Source organism: Drosophila obscura, unplaced genomic scaffold (assembly GCF_018151105.1).
Source record: "Drosophila obscura isolate BZ-5 IFL unplaced genomic scaffold, ASM1815110v1 contig_30, whole genome shotgun sequence".
In the NCBI taxonomy this organism is placed as follows: Eukaryota; Metazoa; Arthropoda; class Insecta; order Diptera; family Drosophilidae; genus Drosophila; species Drosophila obscura.
Window position 1 is genome coordinate 139658 of NW_024542818.1, and position 20110 is coordinate 159767.

Here is a 20110-nt window from a genome sequence, read left to right on the forward strand (position 1 = left end):
AACCTTCGCCCTAGCACCATGCCACACACTCACACTCCTGCCCCTGCCCCTCGTGACACATATATGATTATTTCCGAAAGGTGACAGCTATAAAAAAAAACAACAACAACAGCAACTACAGCAAACAGGGGGATTCAGTGCAGGAGGGGGGTGGCCCAGGAAGGCGGCAGTCAAGCATGTGGGCGGGACATATCATACACAAAAGGAGACGGCAAGACAACAAGAGAGCAAAAAAAAAAAAAAACAGGGGCAGGAGGCAGAACGAAAAAAACAGCCCATAGAGGGAAAGATGAGACAGACAGAGGAGAGACAACACTGTTGCTCTTTTCACATGCACACACACACACAGAAAGAGAAGGAGTGGGGCATCCACACCCACACACACACACCAATGAAGAAGCGTGAGAAGTAGTGTGAGAGAACCACCCACACCCACACCCACACACATGGCGTCATAAAAGGCGCAAACAAACAACACAGAAGCTCGTTGCTGTGACACCTTTTTTATCTGCTGCTTCTGCCCATTCTCCTCTTTTTTATCTTCCCTTCTTTTAATTTCATTCAGGGCATTTCTCCCTTCCATCCTCTAGCTCTATCCCTACCTTCTTGTTTCAGTTCTTTTCCATTTTTTTTTTTTTTCGTATTTTTCTAGCAAATTAATTAACAACAAATGCAGAAAGCAAAATGCAAAACTGCATTTTATGGGGAGCACTCCTTAAGCCTCTCATTTAATTAATATTCATCCAACAAGTTTTTTCGACTAACTGCGGCCTCCCACTCCCAATCCCAATCCGAAGTGGGAGGTAGACAGTGAGCAGGAGAGAGCGGGACAGGGGCAGGGACAGGGGCACCCTCTTATGGCAATCTCGGACTTCCGCTCAATGGTTTTTTCCGCTCTGTTTTTTGGCTTACTTTTTTACCCGGCAGTTGCGGCGGAGACAGCGCAAAAAAAAAATAAAAAAGGAAAGGAAAACGCAGCAGTTCAAGGAAGTAATTATGGTTTATCCAAAGGGACAGATAGTGGAAGACGAATGACGGCAGAGGCGGAGGACTCGCTCAAACTTCAACTTTGCGAGAAAAGAAAAACTAAATTAGAAAAGGGCTGCAAGAAGTCAGCGGGCAGAGAGAGAGAGAGAGAGTGGAAGGTAAGAAGAGGATGGATGGAAAAGCATCAACAGAAAATACTATCAACAGAAATAGAAGCAAGAGTTATATATTGTAGATAAGGTAAGGCATTCAGGCAATCTCCTGCTTGCAACTGAAACAAATAGAGAAATCCGCCTGCTTCAGGCCTCATCTTGTGCGAAGACAGCAGCAGCAGAAAAATCCCACACAACGGTGGCAGACCGGAGATAGCAAGTACCTCCATCGAAAGTAAGAAATTTCCGCATATTTAGAGCGCTGTCAGGGTAGGAAGGGTTCACCCTGTACACAGACACCTTGAATGGCACCGAAAGTAGCCAAAACAGCCAAAAGGAAAGTCAGATAGGCCGAAGCAGCAGCAACAGCAGCAGCAGCAGCCGCAGCAGAGACAAATAGCAGCAAGTTGCATTAAATGTCAGCCAAAGGTAAGGGATATTCTCTCTATATTCGCATGTAACCCTGCTGATTTGTTTGTATCGGTATAAATAGTTTTAGGTCTCAAAAGGAGACATCACCTTATGCTGCATATATCCTGCATAGATATCAACTTCATCTAAAACGGCAGCCGCCGCGATAGTAATGAAAGCAGCGATGCTGACAGCAGCAGCAGCGGGAGAGGCGAGCAATGGCAGCGACAGCGACAGCGATAGAGACAGAGACGAATGAATCAAGTTTCAGTGGAAGGACAGGGACGGACAACATAATTGTCTATTGGAGTCCCTGCTAACTAACTAGCAACAACAGCAGCAGCAGCAGCAGCAGGAGCAGCGGCAGGAGAATAAAGTGGGGGATAGAGAACCAACACAAGAGGAATAAGACGAAGTGGAGAATGAAGAGTGAGCCAAAGCGAAACAACAACTGAAAATGACATGATGAAAAATAAATATACAAATAAAGTTTACTTGCTGCAAAACAAGAGAGTTGGCAGTGCTTTCGTTGGGTTTCTTTCCGTATTTCCGTTTTGCCGTCTTTCCCACTTGCGCCCACAGAGGGTTTCTGGACTCCTCCAGCCACCATCCATCCATCCATTCATTCTCCATCCTCCGTAACCCACCAGAGGCTTCAGCCAGAGAGCATTTATCGTGGGGCAAGTGCAATTTCTTGTAGTTTCAGTTCGAGTTCAATTCTGTTTGCTTTTGCAATCTCGTATTCTTCTTTTTTATTTTTTCCGCGCGCGCCCCCCACTCTCTCTTTATTCGTTGTTTTGCGTTTCCCTCACTTTGATTTGTTCGCCGTCTTCTGTTGGTTCCCGTTCGCCGCCCCGACCGACTCTATCAGAGTCGGCAAAGAAAAGTTTCCCTGTCGTCGTCGTCGTCGTCGGCGGGTAAGAGAAAATAAATTGCAGTGCAGAGAAAATTTTACGCTGTTTGCCGCGAAATTGATGGGGAATTGATTTGAAAGCAAATACATAAATAGTTGCAAGTGGTAGCCACACACCCCACCCGCCTGCACCCGCTTACTCAACAATGGCATAAGTCTTGTGGGGATGGGGAGCTGAGACTGAGCCTGAGACTGAGAAATTGGTTGGGAATGTTGACGGAAAATGTGGAAAATGCGATTGTTCTGTTCCACTCTCTCTCTCTCTCTCTCTCTCTATCAATATCTCTTCTACCCTGTCTCTTTCTGTGTTGACTTCCGTGATATTGAGAAATCGTTGTTGTCCCTAGCGGAGTTATCTATCTATCTGCGGCAATTTGTTTTTCCACTTGATTGCCCTAACCAATGAGTGAGGGAGACAGAGGTCTCGGCTCAGACATGGGACTCGTTAGCACAGGCGCCTAACTAAGACTGAGCTTTGAGGGGAATTATTAGTGGAGTTTCGTTTAATTTCGAATGAAATTCAGCATGGAGATCATCTGCTACGAGATTTATTCTTCTAAAATAAAAGACATGCGAAAGGCGAATGCAAAACAAAAAATATACACAAAGTGAGTCTTCAATGCGGTTTACTCTTTATAGTACAGTGCGTTTCATAGCTAGTCGTAGAGCTTCTTGGCATCGGCCTTCCACCTACTTCCCCTTTTCCCAACTGAATGAATAACCTCTGCTGAAATCTGCCATAATTTAATTTAGTACTCAAAATGTAGAAGATTTTAATTTGATTATTCAACTAAAGTGCAGTGCGTTTCATAGCTGTATGCTGTCAAGTGGAATTTTATATCAATAAATATGTGTTGTTGTCTGTTCCCATTGAATGCATTTTCAATATGCAATTCAAATGAAAAATTCCTTAAAACTGGGAGTACTTTTTCCACTACACAAGACAGAGTCTATTGGGGGATGATGGATACCTGGCGACTCCGTCAGTTAACAAAAGGCATTCTTTGGCTCTGTCTCTGCCTCTACCTCTACCTCTCTCTCACGATATATCTTTGTGCCTTTGTCAATCAATAAATAACCCATAAACTCACTCGTACTCGTACTCGTACTCGTTTGGGTGTTCACTTGGAAAATTCCACTGAAATGCAAAATAAATTACAGTGCGTTTCAGAGCAATGCAACAACAGATTTGATGTAATCCCAATTCAATAAGTGGCTCCGCGCCACTCCACTCCTTTCATATCTCCGTCTCTCCTTTCATTCATCCACTGACTGCATTAATAAGACGATTATCCTCAGTGCCTCAGTGCCGTCTATGAATATGTGTCAGTACATGTTTGGCTGCCTGCAAATATCGCTTCTGACATGTTCTATTCAATTCATTCGCCATTTCAGCCACTTGGCAAAAATTGACTTAACTCTCAAGCAGCAACAAAGCCACAAGCCATGCTGCAGTGCCACACACCCCACCCCCCACCCCCCACCCAGCCTTGCTGCATCAGCCTTGCATCACGAATCCAATCCCGAGCATATCTTCTTTTATAACTACAACAAAATGCAACCGCAATCCAAACTTGTACTCCGTGGCATGCCTCATCCTCATGGCACCATTTGTGCCACACAGTCTCTGCCACTGCCAGGTGCTGCTCCACCTGCGGCAGCAACCACAACGCAGCGCATACTTTGGCACGCTGTCTGTGCATCCCAGCCACAACAGCTTGAGCTCTCGACGTGGAATCTCGCAGTGTGTGTAGTGGAATGTATTTCGGGGGTTTTTGGGAATCCACTTACGAGTGGCACGGCAAGGCACGGCACATACGATAATAATATATGCGTGCATGTGCAGAGTGTGTATGTGGCAGAGTGTGTGGGTATTTACTTACCGATTCAATGGCCTTCTCCAGTCGAAAGATCTCCTCCTGGAGGAGATGCAGTGTTCCCGTTTTGCCGCGATGACGTGCAAAGGCAGCGGCACAGGCGCTATGTATGCTGTTCACCCAGTTCTCGAGCTCCACCTGCGGAAAGGAAGGAACGGAGAACGGGGGGTAGAATTGGTTAAAGAGGAAACATGCTAACAAATTGCAGGACCAAATGCACCGCAAGCAATTTGCTTGCTGCGCCCCAGCGCCAAACGTCGAACTTCTGCCATCGCTCCCCTCCCCACCCCACCCCACCGTCGTGTCACCTCCGTCATTGCTGTCGTTGGCTGACTATCAGTTATGCAAATTTAATGACAAATCACGTTGGCCCAGCGAGGGAGCGAGAGTTGGCAAACTGACAAACTGCCACAGAGAGAGAAAGAAGAGATAGAGAGAGAGGTAGAGGTAGAGAGGAGGGGTGGGATGGAGCGTATGCCTTTGAGACATGTAACAGTTTAGGGCACAAGGATGCGGCTGCAACTGCGGCTGCTGCTGCTGCTGCGGATGCAGCTCCTGTTCAAGGCAATCTGCCAGTTGGCAGTCAGTCAACGCCGAGAGTTGCCTCATCCACACCTCAATCACATTGCTCACACCCCGCCTCGACTCGACTCGCCTCGACTCGACTCGCCTCACCCTCCACTGACCATTTTGTGAGCCTTTTGCGGCTTGCGTCAGTTAACGCCTGCGTCAGCGTCGTTCGTCCTCGTCATCGTCATCGTCCATGCCCATGTCCTCGTCCTGTATCTGTAGCTGTAGCTGTAGCTGTATCTGCAGCTGTATCTGTGAGCCTGTATATTCTGTATATTCATATATCTGGGCGCAGGGCATCTGTATGCATCTGCTGCTGCTGCTGCTGCTGCTACTGCTGCTTTATGTGGCATACATTTTAGCCTGGCGATTATGAGGAGACTGCGTCTGAGGCCTGTGTGGAAAGGCCGCGAGCGCTGAACTCGGGCTTGGGCTTGGGCCCGGACCCAGGCCTTCCATCCGTGCCACATCCTTGTGCAAACAAATTTCAGTTGCCAGTTGCCTTGCCGTTGCCTTGCCGTTGCCTGGCCTTGCCTTGCCTCATAGTTTTCCTTGAAGGACTTGTGTGCGCCATGGATATTGACTGCTCAAAATGAGAGCCTCAGGCGGTGTGGCATCCTCATTTACCGCCCAACCCACCCACCACCCACCCAACAAACCGCCCCTCGAAGGACTCACCTGACAGGGCGCCTGGAAGAGATAGGCATCTCCGAATGCCGTGCTCAGACAGAAGATGTAGTCACGCTTGGGATGCTCGGGTATCGGTTGCATAATTGCACCATCCACAATAATTAAATGCTTGGGCGCCGCCTCCACGCTCCGCCCCTCACGGGAGTCGCATGGATAGAAGAGCAGGGTGGTGCCCTTCAGGCACACCCAATACCCCTTCCAGCCCCGCTTGCGTGCCAATTCGATCTGATGCTTCTTGCGTAGTAACCATTTCTTCACCGATAGGAAGCTGTATTCGTGTAGGAAGAGAGAGAGTTAGAGATTGGTTTAGTTGGGTAACAGCTTCAGCTTCAGCTTCAGCTACAGAGTTCCCTCCGCCCCTCCGCCCCTTCGCCATTTGGGGAATTGTAATCCTAAAGCAAGGAGAGGGAAGAGCGGCAGAGCGGCAGAGCGGGCGAAACTTCAACAGCTTCCAGCAGGGAATCTCCTGCTTCATAACGCTTCGCACACTTTATCATAATAATGTTAATCCTCAGACTCATCTTTGTGCCCCTCTCCGGCTACCTTAATCACTGCGAAATTATATTCCTTGGTGACCCCCAAGGGAGACCACACACACCACACACAAGCAGAGATAGATAGAGACCGAGATACCCAGAGACCCAGGGAGGACGGACTCCATCCTGGGGGTTATTTATGATGACTTGTTGGACGTGCTCTCCTGCTGCTGCTGCTGCTGCTGCTCCTTTTGGTGGCTGCCACAGATTACATCAACTGAAGGCAGGAGGCGGCCTACACTGAGCTTTGCGAGTGGGCGAGCTTGGCGAGTTGGGCTCTAGTTTAAGGATTTCTGATATCTTGAAAGATTGCTCAGTGTTGCACACTGCACTCTTCAATGAAGAGTTCCGATTTATGTATTTTCTGTGGCTCAAAACCCAAACATATATAAAATATTCTCTGTACCGCAAATTGAAATTTAATTGTAGTGGAAAATACCCTAAGAGAGGACTAGAAATATGCTTCAAAATGTTAATATGAGATAAATCTAGATAAATCTTTGCCTGGCTCTCTGGCTGAGAATATATTTAATTCCTTGCACATAATTTTCTATTCTTCTATTTATCTTGTACCTAAAAACCCTTTGTAGACTGAAGAGTTTTGTTCTTGGTTAAAGGAGAAGACTCACCCAGCTTTTCGTACAGCTCCCGTACAGTTGAAGGAGGATGCAGCGGTGCCAGTGGCCTTTGCTTTATATGGTGACGCCATGACACTTTCCCCATCATCTTCATCCGAAACGGCAGTAGTTAGGCTCATTCGATCATCGTCCGAAATCTGTAGGGGCGGCGGGGGGTATAAAAACATCAAAAGAAATAACACAAATCAGTGACGAAATGGAGCACAACAGCATGAAGAATAATGTATCACAATTCGATTTTAATTAAGGCAAAGAAGGGACACGTGGAGTCACGTACGAGGTGGGTTCCATTCGGCTCGTTTCGTTTCGATAAAATTCAATAAATCCAAGAAAAAATAATTGAAATAATTAAGTCATAATTAGCAGGCAGGAAGCGCAGGCAGGCAGCGCAGGCAGGCAGCCAATGCCAGACACAGAGCCCCGAAGAACAGCGAAGGATTCAACTGTAAGTTCTGCAACGAAGCCATTTGAAACCAATAATGGCGGCTGCCCTCTCTCTCTCACTCTCTTACTGTCGTTGTTCTGGGTTGCTGCCTCTGGGATGTTGCTGTTGTCAGTGCCGACAGCAACATTTGTTACGTATGTCGTTGATAAAGCAATTTGTCTTCTCTTCTCGCCTGCATTTTTAGTGGGCGAAGGAAGAAAGACGAAGGGACAAAACGTAGGGAGGGGTGCCACAGGCACAGGGCACCAGCCAGCCAGCCAGCCAGCCAGCCAGGACTCAGAGCCCAAGATAGAGATAGGGCAGGACGTACAATTGACAAAATTGCAGACAGACAGACAGAGCAAAAGGAAAGAAAGAGGAGAGATAGAGAATGAGAATGAGGAGGAAATAAATGGCGAATGGCGAATGGCAAACTGTTACTTGGCAATGTTATTTCATCAAAAGCCGGGGACTCCTCGGACTCCCCGGCTCACTAACTGACTGAATGAGTGAATGACTGAGTGACTCACTGACTAAATGGCAGAAGGACCGACCGACCGACCGACTGACTGACTGACCGACCGACTGACTGACTGACTGACTGACTGATTGTTGTTTGCCTTTAGCCTCTGCCAGGCCTTTTCCCCTTCTACCCCCCTCCAACTTCCTTCCGTTCTTCTCACAGCAGCAATTTTCCTGGCTTTGCAACAGGATGGAAACCTCTCACCCAAGCCTCGGTCCTCGGTCCTCGGTCCATGTGGGAATTCCAGACCAAGACTCCCGGCTACGTGTCCCGCGTGGCAATAAAAATTGGTTTGCCCATTCATTCGTTTCAATCGAAAGGAGAAATGTCGAATGGTGGCGGGGCAGTGGCAGTGGCATGCCACACCACACCACACCACACCAGCCACCCACCCAGGAAGCAGGAGCAGCAGAGCATGGAGAAGAGCCAACTGTCGCTCACTTGCTTTTCATGCCACTTTTTATTTGAGTTCCCAAGGAAATCAATTTACAATGTGTTTATTCGTTTCGTTTCGTCACTCCTTGCCCCCCCCCCTCTCTGGTGCTCCACATTCTCCTCGTAGTCCTGGAACTGGAACTGGAACTACTCCTCCTCTGCCTGCTGCTGATGGCCTGGTTACTACGATACTTCATTCCTCCCCCTGCATCTCTTCTCGGCTTACGTTTTTGGCAATTTTCAAACATTTTTGCTCATATGCATGTTTTACAAGTTATTTATTTGACTGCCTGCTACCCAGGACACCGCACGACACCCCAGGACACCCCAGGATACACAGCGGGAGGGGCAGTAGCAGCAGCAGCAGCAGCAGCCAAGTGGCTTGTGCGTTCTGTGTTTGCATACACTCCGGAGTCCGGAGTCCGGACTGAGTGCCCCACCCGTGGCGCAGGCTCTTGCTCCTTGCGTCTTTTGCCAGCCATGGGGTCATGTGTACTTAACCCACAATCAGACGACAAGCTTGAGGATGAGGATGGGGACTACGCAGACGTTGGCCAAGTTTAATCAAATTTTATATTAATCGAAGGAGTGCAAAGGCATGCAAATAACCAAAAAGAAAACCTGGAAACCCCATGTGGTGACGATGGGTGGGGGGGTGATGGGTGCGGGGTGGGGGGTTGGCTTAGTGGGTGAGGTGCCACGAGACAGATCAAAGTGGTTACATTACAGATGCGGGTGTGGTGGGGAGGGACGGAAGGGTCGGAAGAGGAGAGGCTAACCAATCGATATCTGTGCGTGTCACTTTAAAAGGTTGCAGGATTTTCCACTCCACTCTCTGCCCCTCCCCCGCAACCCCCTCCTGAGCCCAATTTAAAAGGAAACTTTCATATTGAAAACTTCAAGAACAGAGGGAAGCTCTCCGCTCTCTCGCTCTCTCTCAAAGATGGGATGGAGAGGAGCAACAACCTGCCTGCAGGAGGGGCATGTGGCACAGGGCTCTGGCACTGGCACTCCACCAAAATGAAATAGTTTCCGCTTGCTCAATGAAGTTTTCCATGAAAATCATCATCAGCCAAGCGGAAGCTGTCGAGCGGAACTGTTGAACTGTTTCAGGATGAGGATGAGGATGAGGAATGGGGGTGGGGCGCATGTAGCATGTGGCATGTGGGCAAGGGAATCGAATGGAATCGAAACGAAACGAATGTGTGTGTGTGAGGAGGGCACAAGAGTAGGAGAGCGAGTGTTGGCTTGGAGTAAGGATTGCAGAGATTTTCATTTGATTTAAAGACCAATGCTTAACCCAGTAAAAGGAACACTCGCACTCGACCAGTAATCGACTTCAAGGGAGACACACAGAGACATAGTGAGAGAGAAAGAGAGAGAGAGAGAGAATCCAACAGAGAAACCTCTTCAGTAAATCAAATTTTGTGACTTTAATACCATTTAACCCAAAAATGTAAGCGACGAAGGTGGTGGGGGGAGGAGTGCTTCACCTTAGGGAAAGAAATAGAAGGCAATGTCCCTGAGATAGAATTGGCGGAGGTTGGGGGGGGCCTAGGGGTCTAAACTATGGGAATTATGTACCCTTTTACAACCGATTACTCTGCATACGAAATGATGGTCTGTGTTGCTGTTGCTGTTCCTGTTCCTGTCCCTGCCTGAGTCCTTGCTCATCGTCATCGTAGCCCTAAAAGTACCTGGCAAGCGCACGTACCCAAAAGTGATTGTGTCCTCTGAGCGTCCAAGGAGTTTGTCAAATGATTCATGAATTTTTAATTGGCCCTTACCCCGGACTACACGCCGGAGTAGTGTTTCTTGAATTTCATCAGCCCCCGACAATGAGATTTAGAGGCCTACAAATGGTATCTCTCTGGTCTCTCCCTTGCCGACCATTACTGGGCAGCAGCACTCACAGAGCTCGCACGAATGGGGGGGGGCGGTCGGTGTGAGCACTCACATGGGTCTAAGCCTAAATGGGCAACCCAAAACACGAACGAGAAAGCGGCCCAAACAACAATCACACAAAAGATTAAATGCCAGCCAGTCAGTCATTCGTTTTGGTGGGGGGGGGGGGTTCAACCTACCTACCCCACCGCCACCTCCGTCTCCTGCTTGTCGGTGCTGCTCCATCTGATTACTTTGGGGCCTAATACGCCATATCTCAGCATCAGTGCAAAATCAAAATTCAATTTACGCACAAACGAACGAACCCTGAACGAGCCAACACACACACAGCAGAAAGAGCAGACACGCCCACTTAGGCAGCGGATGGGATGGATGTGTTTTGGCTGCTGTTTTCTGCTGCTGCTGCTGCTGCTGCTGCCTCAACGCAGGTGGCTTGTCGGGATGCCGGAATTCCCAGGTGCTTTTCTGGTGGGGCCTGCCTTTCGTTACGATTTCTAATCAAGAATTGATTGTGATCCCTCGATGCGGCTGTCGTTCACGTTTCACCCATAATTATCAATGACTTTTGAATGTCAAATGTGAGCGAGCGAGCGAGAGTGAGAGAGAGAGGAGCATCAGAGATGTCGTTGCCACAGCCATTGTCACACCCTTCGTACACCATTTACACCCCAGCCCTCCCTCCAATCACCACTTGATGTTTTTTTTTCCAGTTTTTGTTGAAGCGAAAAATCTTTGTCATATGTCGCCTGTCGTCAAAAATTACAATATTTGATAGAGTGTTTATGCAGCGCGTCTTATGCTCCCTGTCCCTGCTCCTCCTCCTCCTCCTTAGGGCAAGGATAAGCATGGCTTCTGCTGCCTCATGTGGTATCTGTGGCACGTCGCTGGCATTGCGATTAAGTGAGGCATTAAGGCAGCTCAAGTAGAAGAGAGAGAGAGAGAGCTTCTGCTGCTGCTTCTGCTGCTGCTGCCTCTGTGGGGCAGGGCAAAGGAAAGCTGTTTTTCTGTTGCCCCAAAATGAAATTGATTCAAAGACAAATCTGGAATGCAGTCGATTGAGACTCGTTGGGACTCCTTCGTTAAGGATAAATTGGGTAAAGGTTCTCAAAGATAGATGGATAGATAGATTCAAGTGGGGTGGGGGTTCTGTCTGCTTAAGTTTCCTTTTTTTTTTTCAGCTGCTGCTGCTGTTCCTTTTGCACTGAGAAAATCAATTTGGAATTATCCAGCACAGCAGCATTTCCAATTTGATTAAATCTGCAGAAACTAATTGCCTGAAGGTGAAAACTGTTTAGCATTGAATCGATCAAAATTGACAAGCAGCAGACACAGAAGGGGTGGTGGATGGGAGGGATGATTGCCACCCTACAAGAAAGCAAAACCCCCAACCCACATGGGCATAAAAATCTGTTTTATATTCAGTTCGTGTGCGGACATAATAAGCTTTAATTTGACAAAAAGGAATGAATGAGTCATTAAATTAACCCACACTGACACCCACACACATTCCATTCCATTCCAGCAGATACTTTTGTATCTTTAATCCAATGAATTTTATTCAGGCACATACTCTCCTTTCGCCTTTCGCTCCTGCTATCGGTTCTTGGCCATTAATTAATATGCAGTTGGCCATTGCCCTAATCCTTGATTCCATTCAGGCTCTGCCACTCATTTGAATATCTGCTGCTGCTGCTGCTGCTGTGTGTAGTACGAGAATATCTGTATCTCCGGACCATTGTATATTTTGTTTGTCAAGTCTAACCAAATGAAAGATACATGTAAACAGATAAACACTGCTAGATACACTACTCTCACTCACTCTATCTATCCATTTCTGTGTGTTTCAATTAAGCTGTGAAGTGGCTTTACTCACAGTTTATTCATCACAGACACGCCATCAAAAGCTGGATACCTGCTGCCTGCTATCTCCATTGAACTATCTATCTAACCATCTAACCATCTATCCATCTATCCATCTATCTATCTCTGCTCTTTCTATACTCTTTCTGCTCCATAGAAATGGCCTTTTATCACTTTGAAGCACTGTGCTGTGTGTGTGTCTGTGATTCATGCGTATTGCAATCAATGCCATTCATTACCCAAAAACTATATACAGCACTTCAAAAGGAGCTGGCTGCTGCTATGGCCATTTCTCTCTCTCTTTCTCTGTCTCTCTGTCTCTGTATAAGAGTGTGTATGTGTGCTAAGAGCTTTTCTTTTGGGTGGGGTTTGGGCTAATGCTTTAATTTATTGCTCCTTTTGTGGACGGAGAACAACTCGAGCGTGTAAAGGATGGGCTTTGGCTTTGATCAACGTTTTGTTAAGCAACCAAATAATTAAGGACCAAGGAGCACCCAACATGGCCTGCTGTACTTAATCTTAAAGGTAAATCCTAAAGTATCTCGAAAGATTCTGATTCGGATTCTCTTTCTGATCTGATCTGAATGTTGTGGATGGGGGGACTTTTACCTTGCGAAGGAACATTTCGTTGCACTGCTTGGCCGTGCTGCGCCAATGGCGATGCCTGTACCGCGAGTTGCCCAGCTTCAGGGTGCCCTGCAGATCGGCCGCCTCCTCGACCACCCGACGGATGCACTGGTAGCGCAGGCGATTGCATCGATGGATCGGCTGCAGGGCCACCACACCGCCATGCTCCGGCTCCGATTCGGCGCCAGAGCGCACCTGATCCTCGTCATCGTCCACCCAGGCACTGAGCACACCCTCCACAAAGTTATACAGCATCTGGATGTTGGCCTTCATCGGTGCCGAACCGGATGGCACTTGCTCCGTTTTGATGAGCTTCCGATTCTGGCACACCTCCCGCAGCAGATTCTCCCCAAAGTGCACCGTCTTGTGGCGCCTCCGACGCGAGTTGAGCGACGCCGCCGAGGCGGACTTCATCAGCTTCCCATTGACCGTCGCCCCATGATGGCCATGGTGGCCATGGTGCACATAGGACGTGGCCAGCGGCTGCACCAGACTCGTCGTCGGCTCCAGCCATCCCAGACTCATGCCCATCGATGATGATGCCCCATGGATTCCGCCCCCGCCCCCGCCCCTGCCCGCGCCGCCGCCTCCTCCGGAACTGGCAGAGTCGCCGCGCTGCAGCGTGTTCGGCTGCGAGTTGCTGCGGTAGTGATGATGCGAGGGCGGCGATGGCAGTGGCCGCATCTCCAGATCCTCGATGTGGTCCATCATCATGATCGGCGGCGGCGCCGGTTCGATGTCGTCCAGGGTGGTCGGGGGCTGGGCGAGCTGTGTCCGCAGGCGGTTGAAGTCGGCGGCACAGCGAGGCAGTGAGTTGCACTTGGCGGCATTGAGGCATTTGCGATTCTGGCAGCTGAGGAGCGGGGCGCAGCAGGAGCGGCACTCGTGGCAGATGACCAGCCGTCGCTCCGTCCCTGCCGCTGCCGCTGCCTGTGGCGGTGGCGGCGGCGGCGGTGTGGCCGTCGTCGATGGCGTTGTGGGTACATCGGAGCCCATGCCTGCGGCTCCTATCAGATGGGCGGGCACCGTATGCAGCTGCACTTGGGCCAGCTGCTGGTGGCGGGCAAGGTTCACCGAACTGACGGACGAGGTGAGGCAGCGGCTGGGCGGCCCCTGCGCCTGGGATTGCGATTGGGATTGGCACTCCAGGTAGCGGCAGTGTGGATCCGTGCAGATGGGCAGCAGCGGACAGTCGGGATCTGTGCAGGGGCCCGGCGAGGGGGACCGTGGCGCCCGCTCGGCGCTGGAGGACTTGCGCTTGTGGCCGCCAGATCGCTGGGCGGACATGTCCGAGACGGTGGCCGATCTCTGGGTCTGATGGCGACGCGATCGCTCCCTCTTCGTGGCGGAGACGGAGCCGGTGCCGGTGCCGGTGCCAGAGACGACGGGATCCTTGGCCTTGGGCACATACTGATACCGATCCTTGTGTGGCTTCGCGTACAGCCGTTCCAGATGGGCGGCGGATGGACCAGCATTGCCTCCTCCTCCAGCCACCACTTCGCTGGCGGAGTGTCGCAGCCGGCGCTCCCTGGACCGATCCTCTCTCCGCTGGCAGAGGGGCGTGTGGGCGAGGGCCAGGCTACTGGGCACGGCATAGCCGCTGGGCACGTTGGGGGCCGGAAGCGGCGGCGGCGGCTGCTTGCCGAGGGACTGCAGCTTGTGCAGGGGATAGGCTATCCAGTCGGGCGCCTGCGAGAGCTGCTGCTGCGCCTCCTCCTCGCTGGCCGCTCCACTGTGGCCCAGGGAGTGCCGCTTGCGCTGGGAGCTGGCGGTTGGCATGGCCTCCTCCTGGGAATTGGACCTGGGCGCGTCGCCCCCACTGCCGTTGCGACGATGATGGGAGCGCCGCGGCTTGGCTGCACCGCTGGCCTGCATCTTCGTCAGCCACTCCACAATGTCCGTCTTCAGCAGCGAGAACTCGCACGGTCCGGAGCTCTGGCGGGACAGCGGCTTCTTCAGCAGCTCGGACAGGGCCTTGGCGTAGGCGGAGGAGGAGCTCTGGCCCTTGGCCGCGTCCGACGGCAGACGCTCCCGCTTCCTGGGCAGGTGATCCAGCAGCCAGTCGGGCAGCTCGTCCTTCAGCACGGTGATCTCGCTGGGCCCGGAGGAAGTGCGCGCTGGTGCCGCCGCCGCTGGCGATGACGTCTTCTGCAGCTTCAGCCACTCCATGGTCTCCTCCCGCACCTGTCCCCCTTCCGCAGAGCGGGCAGAGTGACGCTGCTGGGCCTTGCGGTCGAACCACTCGAGCTGCTCGGGCGCCTGCCGCAGGGCGCTCTTCGGCATGGTGGCCACTTCTTCGGCGCTCTTCTGGCGCCGCGGCGGCAGCTGCGGCTTCTGCTGCTGACCGTGACTGTGACTGTGCCCGGAGGGGGGTTCGATGAGGCGCACCGAACCCTTGCGACGGATGCACTTCTGCTCCATGGTCTCCTCGTCGCGGGCACGCACTCGCCGCGTGATCTCGAAGATGTCCCCATTGATCTGGTGATAGAATTTCTCCACCTCCACGCCCCGATCGAACTCCTCCTTGGCCGTGGGCTTCTGCGAGCGTGACGGAGGCCTTGGCGGCGGTGGGGCCACCGACTCCTCCATCTTCTTCTTCTCGTCGCTCTCGTCCGAGGAGGCGTTGAGCAGAGCCCCGGCCCCAGCCGCACCGCCATCCACGACCCAACTTATCGAACGCTCAGCGGTGACGGGAGCTGCTGCTCCCCCGGCTGCTGTCGTCTTTTCCGATTGCTGCAGCAGTCGATCCAGGGAACCGTGATGGGTCTTGATGGTCGGCCCCAAGGAGCCCTCGCCGAGCGATTGCAGCCGGCACTGGGCATTGCAGATGCAGACGCCGCGCTTTTTGCTGCCGAAACGGAACAGCTGGCTGGCCAGCTGCGAGACATTCTCGCCGAGACCCAGCCCCAAGCCGCCGCCGCCGCCGACGGTGCTTTGCTGCTGTCCCGCGGCGGCTCCACCCGCATCCCTTCCCGAGGCCGTTGTTGCGGATGTCAGGCGTCCTGGGTGTGTGACGGGTGTGATGTCGACGATCACGCAACAGCAGTGCAGCGAGAAGGTCTTCTTGGGATCGCCGTCGCTGTCCGCGCCGCCAGCACTGCCACTTCCTGCACTTCCTCCTCCTCCGCCTCCTCCGTTTCCGTTTCCTGTTCCGACTCCACCGCTGACACCGACTCCGACTCTGACGATTCCTGGTCCTCCGTGTCCTGGTCCTGGTCCTGGTCCTTGTCCTCCTCCTCCTCCCCCGCTTCCGATTCCGCCTCCTCCGCCAGACCCCCCGCTGAGGGCCGCACCGACCGCTCCGTTGTTGTTGTCGCCGCTGTGTTCCCGCTCGTTGTTGTTTTGTTGGGCGGCCAGAATGAATCACAGGAGGAGCAGCAACAGCAACGCCAACGCCAACGGCAACGGCTATCGGTATATGGACAAACGGGCGGATAATGCGGCTCGAATGGGGCTTCGAATGGGGCTGCTGGTTCGTTGCTGCTACTCGTTGTTCCGATTCGCTACACTTCGTGCTATTCGTTACTCGCTACTCGCTACACGTTACGGGGCAACTACTCCCGCTGTGGCCATGCAATGGAGGACGTCGACACTCTCGCTCCATGGATGCGCTCTCGCTGTTATTTATGCACTTCTCTATTCATTTGGCGATTATTATTCATTTGATTAATTAAACTAAAAGCTCATTTCGTGGCACTGTCATTTATTACACACAGCTTTTTGGCAATTTATCTCTCCGCCGTACTTTCTCTCTCGCTCGCTCGCTCTCTGTCTGTCTCGGGGGACGCACACGGTACGGGGGGACGCTGCGCGTCACACACACATTTATCTATAATTAATTATTTTTACTTGTTGCCTTTTTGCGGGCAGCAATAAAGAAATCGTTTTACCATCAGTCCGTCTGTCTGTCTGTCTGTCTGTCTATCTATGTGTGTGTGTGTGTTTGAGTGTGTGTGTGTATTTATTCGAGGATTTATTTAATTATATTTGTTTTGCTCTATAAATCACAAAGCATTTTGCAGTGTCCTTCCCCCCCTGCCACTGCCATGTTTCTGTGGGGCGGGGCAAACAAGTTGTAGTTTGTTCGCCTTTTTTTTAGTTTAGTTTTGGTTTCCCTGACTTTTATTATTCCCTTTACGAGAGTAGTTTTATTACAGGATTTAGACTAAACGAGTGGATTGATAGTGGGAATCTGAGTGGAACGTATTCTTCATGATTGGCAATCGCATAGAGGATGGATATGGATGGGTTGCATGGACTGCAAAGAACCAAAGCTAATTAAAATCTTTAAAACAGTAATTAAATTAGACAGATACAAAGAGAGTAAAGCAGCTATCGCAGCTATCTTTCTTTCTCGAATAAAATAATAGTACTTAATAAAAAAAAAGGTCCTGCTGCTCTTGCCTTTCAAATGTAAATAAATGTCATGAAATAGTCGCAGATTGCCCAGATACTCGTATTTCTGACTCCCTTTAAATCCTCATTCTCGTTTCGTTTACACAAGCCAAATCCCAGACAAATCCCGGACTGTCATCTGTTATGCTCTGCACATCTCTCCCATCTATCCCTCTATCCATTTGCTTATCTATCCATCTGTCTATGCCGCGTACGTACGTACACGTACGTACCGTACGTGTCTCCTAGGCGTAGGCGCTTTAATTAGCATACATATATGTACATATATAAAGGCCATCCGAAAACATTGTTTCATGTTAAACAAGTCAGTTTTTTTTTTTTTTTGCATTCGTTTTTCGTTTTTGTGATACGGAAGGCTGCTCTGCTTCTGCTGCTCGTTCTGCTGCTGTCTTTGGTGTTATTTTAAAGTTGCTCTGCGAAAAGTTTTTGCAGCTCGTGCGCAAATATTTTGTTTGTTATATTGCTAGCATAAATTTGTTGGCTATCTGCACGGACACAGACGCAGGCAGACGCAAGAGAGGCAGTGGCAGGCAGCTGGAGGAGGAGATGTGCATATATTTATAAGCGCATACATAAATACTTTTTGGGGGGAGGGGGAGAGACGGGCTGGTGGCAGCAAATGCATAAATTTCATGTCTACATCTACATGGAGAGATATGACTCGGAAACAGGCTATGGCTATGGCTATGGCTCTGACTCTGAGAATACCCATAGCTAGTTCCATGTAGATACCCCTACTATTCGTACCCCTACTCTGCTCCTGCTCCTGCTCCTGCTACGGTCATGTTTGTGTTTATGCAAAGGAGTTTACGAAAGTTTCCATCTTCCGTCATCTTTTTTTTCCCCCGTTTCGTTCGGCTCCTGCCAAAAAGTTTGCTTGTTAAGTGAAAGGATTATATGATCCAGTTCTTCCATGGGGCATGGGGCCAAGGGGGCCAAGGGGCACAAAAACTAAAAAATACACAAAAAAAAAAAAAGAGAAAATAAAACAACAAAAGTTTTCTTATTTTCCTATTTTTATGCTCATGCTGCTGCTGATGCTGCTGCTGCTGCTGCATGCACCTAAGATGATGGCATACCCCATACACAACACAGAACTTGCCACAAACTTGAGTTGTGTTGATAGTTTTTATAGCCTACTTTTCTGGGACTTGCCACACAGCACCCAGGGGAATCAGGGGGCATGAGCATGTGGCAGCGTGTCTCTTTGTGTGTGTGTGTGTGTGTGTGTGTGGCAGCGAGAGAGTTGCGAATTAGTGCGTCTTAGAGACGAAGGCAACACAAAACTTTTCGGGGCAGCTTGTCCCGTTTAGATTAGAGCCGTCGATAAGTTTCAAGTTTGCCGCATTGGCCATGTGTTTAGCTGCCAAAATGTGTGTGCGTGCTTGCAACGTGTGTGTGTGTGTGTGTGTCTGTGTGTGTGTGAGCGTGTGGCAAGGCTCAACTAGTTGGCAACTGATGGAGGCAGTGGGATACTTGCCTCCTGATCCACCACTTGAAAAGGTGCTTGGGCGCATTTGTTTAGCGATTTTCGCTTGATTCGGCCAATAAAGTTAATTTCCTTCACCCAGGAGGGGAAAACTTTTGCCAACCCCCACACCCTCGAAATCTCGTGCTAAATGACATTTTTATATCGTTTCGATTGTTGTCTCTTGTGGAACTGGAGGGGGGGCTGGGCTCGGCCCCAAAAAGTTTCCACGGAATTCCCAACTCAAAAATGTTGCACGGGCATTTCTATGCAGAGAGAGAGAGAGTCCTTAAGATGGGATCAGTGAGATAGTCGTTGCGTGGAACAGCCTTGGGCATGGATAAATATATATCTGTTTTGGAACTTAAACTTAAAAATTCCTCTGCCTCGCTAAACCTTCCCTTTTCTGCTGGCGCTGAGTTTGTATCTCGCTTGCCCGCAAAAGTAGGCAACAGTTTCCTGGCTTTAAGAATCTCTTTAAAAAGTTCAAACTTTTCTTTGTGTGTGTGCTGGATGCCTTGTGGATGAAGGATCTGGAGTACTCGCACTCCAGAGTGAAATATTTTTATGGAGGATGTGGCTCAAATAAATTAGATTTCCTCTTAATACGAGGGTCAGCCACAGGAGTGCTGCTCCCACTGTTTCTCTCTCTATCTTTCTATCGGTGAAGCCTCTGTTGACTTTTAGTTGAAATTATTTTTAATAGATTTATCGGAGCATCAGCTTGAAGCTTAATGTATTTAACACAGATACACACCCACCCACACACCCACAGTGGCACCCGGAGCGGGTGAGTGAGAGCCAATGGGCAGTGGCACCTATGGCCATAAATATAAATACGTTTAATGGTTACACCGAACCGAATGCTGTCCCTGTCCTTAGGTCTCTCTTTATAGCACTCTCTCTCTCTCTCTCTCTGTCCCTCTCTTGCTGTGTTTGTGTGTGTGTGTGTGTTTTTGTATCTGTGTGAACTTCGACAGGCATGACGTTGATAATATCCTTGCACATGTATGACGTTGCTTCTGCTGCTGCTTCGGCTGGTTATCCTTGGTGGCAACAGAAGGCGCTGCCTGCCTGCCTGCCACATGCAACAACAGCAGCAATAGCAACCATTGCTTGTTGATATTTTATTAGCCAGAAAAAAAGGATTCAAACACAACTAACGGTTTTTATTTCTTTTTGCGTGTTTGCGTCCCCCGTCCCCGCTCTGTTTCTTTGTTCGATTGCGATTTAAAAATGTTAAAAATATCCGGGCAATGTTGTTGCTGGTCGGGCATGGGCATGCCACACACTGGCAATAGCAACAACAGAAAACAGGGCCAAAACAGGAGCAAAACAAGTCAACAATATAACATGGAATCTCGACACGACTCTCGCTCGCGTTTCAAGTTTTTCCCATCTATTTTTCTCGCTCTATCTCTCTCTCTCTCTCTCTGCGTTTCTGTTGTTGTTTTTGTTTCATGGTTTTTTGCATTTTTTCCTTTTTCGCCTAGTATATGTTTTTGTTTTTTATTCGCGCCTCCACCTACGTCGCTCTCCTGCCTGCACCACTCCTGCGTCTAAATGCTGCCCTTACTGGGGCTGTCTGTGTCTGTATTTGTGTTTGCGTGTGTGTTGTTATTGCTGTTGTGTGGGTAAATATGTGTTAAGTGCGTTGGTATTTGCTTCGTCCTTTCCC

At 50.0% G+C, this 20110-nt stretch overlaps 1 protein-coding gene across 18 annotated transcripts in view; it reads right to left on the bottom strand.

Annotated features, from left to right (window-relative positions):
• The window catches only part of LOC111080318, an 87651-nt gene that overhangs the window by 41101 nt on the left and 26440 nt on the right, over positions 1–20110 (bottom strand). For 14 of the 18 annotated variants that reach the window (XM_022375872.2, XM_022375871.2, XM_022375874.2 and 11 more), the window contains 3 exons: positions 6766–6911; positions 5589–5868; positions 4347–4478 (listed from right to left, as the gene is read on the bottom strand). In XM_022375872.2, the coding sequence (XP_022231564.2) occupies positions 4347–4478; positions 5589–5868; positions 6766–6911 (558 nt within the window). Of the gene's footprint in view, positions 1–4346; positions 4479–5588; positions 5869–6765; positions 6912–12530; positions 16425–20110 lie in introns of those variants that run through there. The other 4 variants (XM_022375864.2, XM_022375862.2, XM_022375858.2 and 1 more) reach the window with 3 other exon arrangements.